General features: G+C 44.7%; 1 protein-coding gene across 3 annotated transcripts in view; it reads left to right on the top strand.

Annotated features, from left to right (window-relative positions):
- SYTL1 (synaptotagmin like 1) overlaps positions 1 to 12202 on the top strand; it is a 38341-nt gene that overhangs the window by 18221 nt on the left and 7918 nt on the right. For 2 of the 3 annotated variants that reach the window (XM_033157903.1, XM_033157904.1), the window contains 6 exons: positions 90 to 189; positions 5457 to 5505; positions 8201 to 8264; positions 8909 to 9000; positions 9779 to 9907; positions 11844 to 12007. In XM_033157903.1, the coding sequence (XP_033013794.1) occupies positions 90 to 189; positions 5457 to 5505; positions 8201 to 8264; positions 8909 to 9000; positions 9779 to 9907; positions 11844 to 12007 (598 nt within the window). The remainder of the gene's footprint in view (positions 1 to 89; positions 190 to 5456; positions 5506 to 8200; positions 8265 to 8908; positions 9001 to 9778; positions 9908 to 11843; positions 12008 to 12202) is intronic. The other variant, XM_033157905.1, reaches the window with a different exon arrangement.

Genomic DNA, 12202 nt, shown 5'->3' with positions numbered 1-12202 from the left:
GGAGCACTCCCCACCCCCCACCCCCACCCCCCTTGCAAGGCTTCCAACAAGCGGCATTCAGAGAGACACAGCTTTTACTTATCACAAAGCAGGTGAACCGGACCCAAAGCAGCGAGCCAGCTTAGGAGATCTGGAGGTGATCAGTGAACCCCCAGCGGAGGAGGAGAACGTGTCGGATGCAGTGGACGGGTGAGAAGCATGGGCAGTTTGGGTGTGTGAAGGGGGGTGGGGTGGGACCTTGCCTTTTCATTAGGGAATGTTGGCTCCTCCGGGAGAGAGGGCCCAATGTCTAAAAGCTGGTGACTGTTCTTAGGATGAATAGCATCGGGCTGAGGGCAAAACGACATCTTATGTGAACTGCTGGGCTACCAGTCATGCCTTGGTATTAAATAATGAGAGCAGCTTTGTTTAAGGCAAATTGTAGCATAGGGGTGATTTTAGTCAAGATTGCAGCTGGGGAAGACGGGTTATACTTTATGGAACTCAGTTCTGGCACCTCTCAGGTGGGCGGCATGGCCATTCTAAGAGAACAAAGGAGGTGTTCATGGTAAGTTTTGGCACCTCTTTTACTAGAAAAATAATAGCACTGGTTATACCACCCCCTCCCTACTGGTTGTGGTCCTGATGAAAATTGGAGGGGCTTTTGCACCTAGGGTTACCTTTTTAAAATATCCTGATGTTTCTGATAGCCGAGCAGTTAGCATAGCATGCCGTTTAACCCTAAATAACCAAGGTGGATAAAGAAGATAAATATTTTTAAATGAGGCAGTGTTTTAGCACAGGACTGGGGAACCTCTGGCCCTCCAGATGTTGGTGGATTACAGTTCCCATCACTCCTGATTTTTGGCCCTGCTGGCTGGGGATGGTGTCAGAGGGGGCGCATTATCTGGACGGGCCAACATCTCCATGATTTAACACAGGAGTTCCAAAACTGTGGTGTGTGGACCACCGGTGCTCTGTGAGCTTCATTCAGGTGGTCCATGGCATGTCTGTGGATTTGAGATTGAAGACGGGAGTTGGCACCTGCATCTCATCCAAGGTTCATATTGATTTTTAATTCTATCCGTGATGCTTCTTTCCCCCCCCTTACATCGTATTTTATGTTTTACAATATGCATCCTGTGGAATTTGAACTGTAACGCAATAACATGCAGTATATAAGGAATAAAGGAAGCAATAAAAATAAAACTGGAAATCATGCGGCATCTAGTACAGCACATCTACAACAGGCAGAAGAATCCGCTAGGACCCTAAATAATTTTCAAGTTGTCCATGGGGGCAGATGGGGGGACTTGGGAACCGCTGGCTTAACAGAATTTTGTAGCTACAAAGATGAGGCTGCAATCCTAAACCAATTTACCTGCGAATAAGCCTCAATAGGACTTGCTTCTGAGTAGGCATATTTAGAATTCCATTGTTTAGCCAAGTTGCTGGGCAAAAGGAGATGGCAGCAGTGACTGCTGTTTGCCTGTATGTAAGCGGGGGGCAGATTCCTGCAATGAAATGTGAAGTTTAGCAAACCAAAGATTGAGTACATGTCTTTATCTCCTTTCTGCACTGGCGGAATGTGTTTGTGATAAGGCTGTGGTCTAAGTTCATCAGAAAGTCAGTGAGCATTAAGAGACTGGATAACTTTAAAAGATTATGAACTATTAGATTTGGAGGGTGTAGAAAATAGATATGGTTGGCACTCCTACCTGATATACGAAAAGGTGAAAGTCCACAAAGGCTTTCTGAATCATTTGATTCGGAAATCATTATATTTAATTTGGACAAAATATAAAGGAATCTTAGAACCAAAAATCCCGCTTTGGACATCACCTATAGAGGTAATAACAATCAAAAAAACGAATATGGAGGGAGGAAGAGCTACCTATCGAATGTTATTAGAGGAAAAAGAGAATGAATTATATTTGAAAAAATATGAAGAAATTAAGGAACATCTAAACGATTGGCTGCAGTACTTTCAAATTTATCAAAGATTTACAATAGATAAAAAAAATGGTCTGGCTAAAGAAAAATCTAGATTCGAGAAAGAAGTACTCCAAAGCAAGGGGAAACATATTTCACAGATCTACAACATACTGTTAGAATGGGATTTAAAAGAGGAGGAGGTAAAATCTGTGATGGTGAGGTGGGCGCAGGACTTTGGGTATAATATATTAATGGAACAGTGGGAAAGATTGTGGCGGGTGGATTTAAAGTTTACCGCCTGCTACAACTTAAAAGAACACACACTGAAAATGATGTATAGGTGGCACCTCACTCCAGAAAAAATAGTTAAAATGTATAGGAATGGATCCCCATTGTGTTGGAGGTGTGGAAATGAAAATGGGTCTTATAAACATATGTGGTGGTCATGTACAGCAATAAACAACTATTGGAATCAGATTTATGAAGAACTTAAAAAAAAAGACAAAAATCAATTTCAAAAAAAGACCAGAAATGTTCCTGATAAGTATTCTGCCAGAGGAGATCAAAAAAGAGAAAAGAATATTATGTATGTATGGCACCACAGCAGCGAGAATGCTAGTGGCTAGAAATTGGAAAAGTAAGGTTATACCATCTATAGCTGATTGGCAAAACCTAATGATCGAATACTTACAGTTAGCCAAAACAACGGGCAAAATAAGAGGACAGATGAACCAGGAAGTTTGGAGAGAATGGAGGATATTTAAAGAATATCTAATAGAGAGTGGTTTAACTGAAATCCTAAAAGCAGACCTAGATTGAACCTTAAGAAATCAATGGGAGAGTACGAGAAGACTGTAAGAATAAAGAAAGAGAATCACAACTGTACGTTATGTTAAAGAAATTAAATACAAAAAATACAAAAAGGATAATTGGAAGTTTAGAGACTGCATGATATGAAGTACTGCAAGATAGGCGAGAATAAATGTGTATATGTAAGATGGTTGAAGGTATGAATGTAATGTAATGTTATGTATGTATGCTATTATGTAATGTATGTATGCAATTATGTTGGTTAATGTTTGATGATGGTTGTTTTGCTATGATTTTAAAGAATAAAGAGATATTTAAAGACGGGGGGGGGGGAAAGAAAGTCAGTGAGCATTAGCTGAGATTGGCATTGGGCCTTAGAGGCTCACCAAAGATCTGAATGACTCCCACGTGAATTATCAGCATCCTTTTATATGCGTAAATGTGTTTCTATTTGAATATTTATTTATTTTTTAAAAAATATTTTATTATTTTCACATTAAACAACAAAAACACAATACATACACAAATACACAATAAAGAAAACATAATAAGCACATCAAACAGAAACAACTAAAAATAAAAGAAAACTTATACATACCTACATAAACAGGAACCATATACTATCATTGTTTAAATCTAGTTTCTATCTTCTTTGAGAGGGGACTTCCCCTGCTCCCTCAACTGCGTTCAATATCAATATACTTTAGTAACTTTGTATCTTTTTTCATAACATTAACCACTCTTCTTAATGGTCTTTAAGACATTAATTAATCAAATATAGTTCATTACTTAGTCTACATATCCTAAAACGTTCTTAAACATTTAAATCGTTCATAACAATACTTCTTATATACAGTTTTGTCTAACATCAACTAGCTAAGCCAATTCACCATGCTAATTCTGCTCAGATATCCAATTTTACACGATTTTTAAAATAGTCCTTAAATTTCTTCCAGTCCTGCTGCACCTTCTCCTCCCTCTGGTCTCGGAGTCTCACGGTCAGTTCAGCGAGTTCCATAAAATCCATTAACTTCATCTGCCATTCTTCCACTGTCGGGATCTCTTCGCCTTTCCAGTTTCTTGCAAGTAGAATTCTAGCAGCTGTTGTGGCATACATAAAAAACACTCTATCCTGACTGGGTATCTCCTGATTGGTCATGCTCAAAAGGCAGGCCTCTGGTTTCTTACTAAAGGTAATTTTCATTACCTTCTTGAGTTCATTATAAATCTTCTCCCAGAAAGCCTTAACCTTTGGGCATGTCCACCACATATGATAAAAGGTACCTTCCGCAGTTTTACATTTCCAACACACATTACTTGTAACATGATATATTTTAGCTATCTTCACTGGTGTCAAATACCACCTATACATCATTTTCATAATATTTTCTCTTAATACATTACAAGCCGTAAATTTGATACCTTCCTTCCATAACCTCTCCCAGTCATCCATCATAATATTGTGTCCCACATCTTTTGCCCAATCTATCATTGCAGATTTAACCAGTTCATCTTTTGTATGCCACTCTAGCAACAAATTATACATCCTGGAAAGGTTTTTAGAGTTCGGTTCAATTAGCTCTGTTTCCAGCTTTGATTTTTTCTATTTGAAAACCAATCTTTTTGTCTAATCTAAAAGTTTCAAAAATTTGATGATACTGCAGCCAGTCGGTGACTTCTTCTTTCATTTGATCGTAACTTTTCAACTTAAACGTCTCACCTTCTTGCTGCAGTATATCTACATATCTTGGCCATTTTGCAGACATATTAGGTTTTTTATAGGCCTTAGCTTCTACAGGTGAAGTCCATCTGGGAGTCTTTCTCTCCAATAAATCTTTATTTCTCATCCAAACCTGAAAAAGAGAGCCAGTGTGGTGTAGTGGTTAAGAGCGGTAGACTCGTTATCTGGGGAACCGGGTTCGCGTCTCCGCTCCTCCACATGCAGCTGCTGGGTGACCTTGGGCTAGTCACACTTCTCTGAAGTCTCTCAGCCCCACTCACCTCACAGAGTGTTTGTTGTGGGGGAGGAAGGGAAAGGAGAATGTTAGCCGCTTTGAGACTCCTTCGGGTAGTGAAAAGCGGGATATCAAATCCAAACTCTTCTTCTTCTTCTTCTTCTTTTCTAACTATATGATTCTTAAAAGCTTTGTGGGCCTTTACCTTATCGTACCAAAGATATGCATGCCATCCAAACACGTTATCAAAACCTTCCAAGTCTAATACATCAGTGTTATCTAGTTTAAACCAGTCCTTCATCCAGCAAAAGGCTGCTGCTTCAAAGTAAATCCGTAAATCTGGCAGGGCAAAGCCTCCTCTTTCCTTTGAGTCCGTTAATATCTTAAATTTAAATTAAATTTAATTCTTGGCTTCTTCCCCTGCCAGATAAACTTCGTCAAGTCCTTTTGCCAAATCTTAAAACAGTCTAGTTTATCTAAGATTGGAATCACTTGGAATAAAAACAGCATCCTTGGTAGAACGTTCATTTTGATGGCAGCTATTCTGAATATTTTTATCCATGGTTAAGAATATTGGGAACTGTACTTTACCCCTCAAAGAGCTACAATTCCCAACAATGTTAACAAACTACAGATCCTAGGATTTTTGGGGTGTGGGGTGTGTGCTTCAAAAGTATGAGGTGGATGCAGAACTTGCTCCTTGGAGAAAGAAGGAAAAAAAAATATGAACCAGAGAGCTTTCACCGAAAGAGTAAAAATATCTCCATTTCTTCATAGGCTCCCAAGTGAGACAGATCCTCAGCCATCCATGTCTAAAGAGACTCAGGTGAGTTCCCTTGGCTGGTGGGGTGAGCTTCACTGTGATAACAAAACCTATTCGGGGCGGGGGTGGGGGGTGGAATAGGAATATAGAAAGCTGCCTTACACCACTGGCCCATCTAGATCAGTATTGTCTGCACTGACTGGCAGCAGCTGCCCAGCTTTTCAGACCAAAAGGTTAGTCCCGCTCAGAGTAGACCAATTGAAATTAATGGACAAGATTAATTTAGGTACGCTAATCCCAATGGGTCTACTCTGATTTCAATTTAGTTGGATAAGACCCCACGAGTCTTTTCCAGCCCTACCTGCAGATGCCGGGGATTGAACTTGGGACCTTCTGCCCACAAGGCAGATGCTGTAGTGCTGCGCAACAAGCCTTCTCCTCATCTCACATTTATGGAAGGGCGTCTAACCTTCCAAGTGGGTTTTGAAACTGGGGCTTGTGTTGTGTTTCAAAACAAAGTCCTGGAGCAGTACCTAGCACATTTTGAACACACTGGGTCGCACCAAAGGCCTGTCTACTTTTTCCACAGTGGCCAATATTGTCCTCTCCCACTTACATTCCCCAGCAACTGGCGTACTGTCTGGAGGCAGGAGATAACTAGCTTGTTTAGCAGCTCTTTGATAGCCAGACCTTCAAAGCTTGTTCGAAACGCATTCTCTGCCCGCTGCCTCAGCAGGAATTCTGGGAATTGTAGTTTACTCTTCACAGTCCTGCAGTTCCCGGCCCTCTTAACAGATTGTAGGATTCCTTGAGAGGAAAAGCAAAACATGCTTTTGAACGTGTGTGTGCCGCCTGAGTCGGACCGATGGTCTGTTTGGCACAGCATGGTCTACTCTGACTGGTAGCCAGCCTCCCAAGTTCTGTTGTGGTCCTCCCTGGCCTTTTGTCTTAGCATTTTAGCAAGAGATGACAGGAGCTGAACCCGGGGCTTCCTGCCTGCAAGTGTGTCGCTGCCACTGAACTGTGGTCTCTGCTGTTGGTTAGACACAAGCTCAGCGGTTTGTGCTTGAGATAAAGGCCAGCTTGAGCTTCCCAAACAGTAAATCTATCTTAGCTGTCGTGTGTGTGTAAATATCTGTGGCCAGAACCAAAGCCAAAATAGGGGTGGGATCTGTTTTCCCTCCTTCTGCCACTGCTTCACTCTCTCTTTCTGCCCCTCCTTGCCTTTCAGGCTGCAGGGAGCAGGATGTGAGGCAAAGGTATGACCAGATAGCTTGCAGAAGGCTTTTGAAGATTGGGAGGGGGGGCATGCCCACCTCCAGGGCTGGCCCTGCACATTTTTCAGGCTGAGGAATAGGACACGGTGGTGCCCCCTGCCCAAATTTCCTCTTCTATGTTCAGCTGAATCTTAGGCCATACCTTGGCCACATATTTAAAGCGCTCTTATTACCCGTTAACAGTCATAGCTTCCCCCAAAGTATCCAGGGAGTTGCCGTTTATTAAGGGTGCTGGGAGTTTTTAGGAGACAACCCTATTCCCCTCGCAGGGCTACAATTCCCAGAGTCTCCTGGGAAGAGGGATTGGCTCTGCGAATTGTAGCTCTGCGAGGGGGATAGGGGTCTCCTAACAGCTTTCAGCCTCCTTAACAAACAAACCAGGGTTTTTAACAAGGAGCTGTGTGCTTTAAATATATGGTGTGGTTGTGACCAGGCTCTTAAATCCGATGTGCAATGAGGTCTCCAGGGTTTGTTTGGTTTGTAGGTGGGCAGCAGCATGGGGAGGGACTCTTGGGCAAAAATGCCTGTGTTCCTCCTCTGAGTCGGCTCGCCTCATCTTGGCTGCAGTCATCGCTGCCTCTTTGCTTGCCCTCTCTCTGTGTGTCCCACCCACACAGCCACCCAAAGGAAGAGCAGAAGCGGGGTGGGTGGGAGCCAGTGTGGTGTAGTGGTTAAGAGTGGTAGACTCGTGATCTGGGGAACCGGGTTCGTGTCTCCACTCCTCCACATGCAGCTGCTGGGTGACCTTGGGCTAGTCACACTTCTTGAAGTCTCTCAGCCCCACTCACCTCACAGAGTGTTTGTTGTGGGGGAGGAAGGGAAAGGAGAATGTTAGCCGCTTTGAGACTCCTTCGGGTAGTGATAAAGCGGGATATCTAATCCAAACTCTTCTTCTTCTTCTTCCATCTCCGTGCTCTGTTCATGCTATGAGAAGATTTCCAGGGTTTGGCAAAGGGCTCCCCTGCGGGGGCAGGGCCTTGGTAGATGTCTGATGATGCCAGCTCATCCTGACCCTGCCAATAGGTCAGTGGGGAGCAGGCAACAGAATGACACAAGCTGTCGGTGCTCCTGAAAATGTCTAGGCACAGATTTGGCTCCCTGAATGGAACTTCAAAATGAACATGCTTTAAAAACAACAAGAGCCCAGTTCCTCATTTTGAGAACCAGGCTTCCTAAAACCTACAGGGAGAAGGAGGCTGGTCTTTGTTTGCATTATGCAGAAGGCAGCAGTTGTTTTTAATGTTTTTCACCTACAGATTGGTTGCCTGGGAGGTCTGAGGTGCTTTCATTATCTGTGTTCCTTTGGCATGAGTGTCACAGATCTGCTTTCTAGAGGGATGGGTGACAGTAATTGATGCTGTTTGCATATGCAGATAGGAATCCAAATACATTTCCTATTATCGGACCATTTGCAGCCATTAAACCCAGCTTTCGGCTTCTCTCTCTTCTCTGTCTGTCTGTCTCTCTCTCTTTCTTTTTAGATGGCTGACTTGACTCTGCAAGATGTGATCCAGTCCCCAGAGCAGGTGCCTGAAAACAAGCCAGGTAAAACAACATCATCAACAGCAGCACCACACACAGGGTGGTAGTCAACTACATTTTACTCAAGAGTAGACCCATTGAAATTCATGGGCCTAACTTGGCCATGCTCATTAATTATGGTGGGTCTACCCTGAGTAACACATAGTTGAATACCACTCACGTATTAGAGTGTGTGCATGAGTGAGGAAAAAGCAGAGGTTAAGCAAACTAGACTATTATTGAGATGGTGATTTCTGAAGTCCCAGGGCAGGTTGCAGCACACTTTAATTCAGTTCTGCCTCCCATGGCGGTGGCTGAAAGGTGTGTGTGACATGCAGCACAGCGAAGCTGAGGTTCCCAAGCCATTTACTGCCTTGTACAGCATCATGGCTGGCTGAGCCCACCAATCAGGAACACCCTGGTTCGAATTTCACCGCAGACCATTCATGGTGAAGTGGCTTGATAACGCCACAGCCTCTTAGCCTCAGTCCTTCATCAGTATTATGGGAGTCGCCTACCTGGTTGTTGTAAGGATAGCAAGAAGACGGTGTTTCTGAAGCTCTTTGGAGGCTTGGAAGCACGATGCCCATTTATGTTTTTGTTCTATTTCAACCTTGCACAGAACTGAGTTTCCGTCCCTCCCCTAATGTCCCTATCTTTTAATGCAGAGAGAAGCGACTCGTTTAGTAGCCTCAGCTCAGAAACTGGAGAAGAGGAGCAGCAGAACAACAGAGTGCCAGCCATCATGGTCACCATGCAGGTATGAGGTGTTGCTAGGCAAGTGAATAACATCTTCCCTCTGGACCAGAGGTGGGCAACCCTCAGCCCTCTGGATGTTGTTAGACTACAGCTCCCATCAGCCTCATCCTGCAAAGCCGGTGGCCAGGAATGATGGGAGTTGTAGTCCAGCACTATCTAGAGGGCCACAGGCTCCCCACCCTTGATTTGAGCACTGTGCACTCTAAATGGAGGCCTGAGTAAACACAAGCCAAGTAAAAACCATCATGTGCATAGGACTTGAGACCCTGGGTTAAGATTTATGCTCTGTCATGGAGAAACTGAGTGGCTGTTTTGTTTATGTTTAAATCGTCTTAGAATTGTAGAGTTTTCTCTGCCTCAATTCCCAATCTGGAAAATAGGGTACAACCTGTCCATCATTTACCCTCTACTGGAAGAGTTGAGGGTTGTTATTGTTGTTTTTAAAAACCACTCTTGCGGCACGGAAAGTTCAGCTCTGCCTGCAGCATTGGTATTTGAGTAGCTCTCTTACTCAGTGGTGTCCTGCAACTCAAAAGACCAGAAATTGCCTTGTTATTCATAGGTGCTACATTGTAGAAAGGCTGTGAGGATAAGCCCCCATTTTCCTAATTGTTTTCCTGGAATCAGAGTTGGAAGGGATACCAAGGGTCATCTAGTCCAACCCCCTGCAATGCAGGAATCTTTTTGTCCAATGTGGGGCTCAAACCCATGTCCCTGAGGTGAAGAGTCTCATGTTCTAGCAACTGAGCTGTTGTCTACCTTGTCTTTTGCATCCTTAGAGCAACGAGAGTCTTGAAAATGGCCAGGAAAGCACTTTGGATACATCACCTCCAAAGAACAATGCAATGGGTTCCCGGAATAAACTGATGAGCACCAGTTCCTCGTTTTCCAGTCTAAGCTCATCCACAGTATGTGACTGGGGAGGGGTTGGAGGAGCAGTGGCTCAGTGACGGGGGCAGCTTTTTAGCATGGGGAATGGAAGAGAATATATATAGACTTTCTCTCTGCAATCTGTCAGGGGGCTATCAGGGGATTAGGTTCATCAACAGGTCAGAAGGGAGACTCAAAGTAAAGTCATCTATTTTATTCAGGAAATTAGTATACAACAGAGATCACTCAGGCACAGCTGCCCTCAGTGAAGACATTGCCAAGACTGGCTCTTGACACCTCCTCCTTCTAAACCAGAGGTCGGCAACCTAAGGCCCATGGGCCGGAAGCAGCCCATGAGAGTCGCTTAACCGGCCCATGAGCTGCCCCTGAACCGAGCCGCCCGCTTGGTGAGTCCCCACGCACTGCACTAAACCACTGCAATGCAGTGTGGGGACTCTCTTCCGCGGCTCTGGAAATCGCTCCTGTGTATGCCCAGACACCAGAAATCATGTCTGCGCAGGCACGATTTTCGGCATCTGGGCATGCACAGACGCGATTTCTGGCATCGCGCTGCACCGGTCTGGCCCACAGAGGATCTCCGCGGGAGTGATCTGGCCCATGCCCGGTAAGTCTTGTCGACCCCTGTTCTAAACTTTCTCTTCTGGATGTCTTCCAAGCAGACACAAATTCTGGCAGGTAGGAGCTCACCCCACCCCACCCCGGGCTTTTCTAGCTTTCTGTTCAGCTATGTGTAAAGTTCTGTGTGACCTTGGAGTCAAGGGAGAAGGGAAGCTCAATGCAGAGGGACTGGGCAGCTGTGAAACTGTTGCCCCTCCCTGTCCTCTCCTTCAGATCCTGAACTCAAATTGTGTCCCTCTGCACCCAGTCCTGTCCTTGGAGGGCTCCCTGCCTCTGGCTCTTCTTCACTGAAGCCTCCTGTGTCTTCCACCTCCCAGCTTCCTCCCTCCTCTGATCTGTCTTCTGTGTCTCACCACCAGTCCCCTGGGTCTGAGCCTTCTTCCTCCATGGCTTCCCTAGGGGGTTTCTCAGCTGGAGCCTCCCACCACTCGTCCTCATTCCCAGCCAATTCCAGACAAACATCCCCCATTCATTGTCCTCCCCACCAACCCCCCAGTTCATACGATTGGGAAGTTTGCGCAAAAGCGCATAAATAAAAATGACACACAAATACATTACATAAGGGGAAATTTCTTGGATGAATGTGTATGCTAGGCATCTTTCACATGGAATTTTTTTAAAAATGCAGACTGATGTGGAAATGGGGCGCACTGAATTTAAGATTGGAAAAATACAGAAATAGAGAAAAACCAAAAGAGGTAATTCTGTCCATTGCTAGTCTCCATGAGGACCCTCTCTTTTGGAAGTAAAAGCACAGATTATTATTTTTTTAAGGTAGGGCAGTGAGGGTAGAAGGAGACAAAACTGTACAAAGAAAACCATAGAATCATAGAACTGTAGAGTTGGAAGGGACCATAAGGGTCATCTAGTTGAACCCCCTGCAATGCAGGAATGTTTTGCCCAGCATGGGGCTCAAAGAATAGAATAGAAAAAGTTTTACTTCAGAAATCCCCGTGGAAACCCTTAAAATTGCCATTAAGGCTACAGAAAATGATTTGGCTCCAAAGGCCCATCAGGCTTGGATGAATTGATTTCTAGTTTCAGAAGTCAGATTTGCACTTCCCCTCTGCTCACACCAAGGTTCCCCCCCCCACTTTGTTTCTTAACGAGTGGCAAAGTATTTTATTGCAACCAAGAGCAGGACTCCTTTGCACAGGGTACACTTGGGAATAAAGAGCACTTTTATTTGGTCTCTTTCATTTTCGCCTGTGAAGGCTAATTATGGAGAGCTCTGGGCTCATCCCGGATCCCCTGCTCTCCTGTCCCTCATCCATGCTCCCTGTTTGGATCCTGGCTCTTCCTGTTTTGACCCTGATCCCGCCTGCTTTGTTGCAGTTGAGTGGCAGCATGATGAGCGTGTTCAGCGACGACGTTGGAAACGTGGATGTCCGCGGCTGCATCCAGTTCTCCCTGCAGTATGACTCCAGGAAGAAGGCACTGCATATTCAAGTCATCCAGTGCCGAGACTTGGCTGAAGCCAAGAAGCAGCGATCAGATCCGTAGGTTTGGGGTTGGGGGGCTTAGAATTGTAGAGTTGGAAGGGACCCCAAGGGTCATCTAGTCGAACCCCCTCCAATGCAGAAATCGCAGCTGAAACAACCATGACAGATGGCCATCCAACCTCTGCTTGCTCTTAGCTGTCACCTGTCAGCTTTGGTGCAACTCCCTTGATCTATGCAAGCAGCACAAGTATT

Source organism: Lacerta agilis, chromosome 8 (genome assembly GCF_009819535.1).
Source record: "Lacerta agilis isolate rLacAgi1 chromosome 8, rLacAgi1.pri, whole genome shotgun sequence".
In the NCBI taxonomy this organism is placed as follows: Eukaryota; Metazoa; Chordata; class Lepidosauria; order Squamata; family Lacertidae; genus Lacerta; species Lacerta agilis.
The sequence above is the reverse complement of the archived record's forward strand: the minus strand, read 5'-3'. Positions and strand labels throughout refer to the sequence as shown.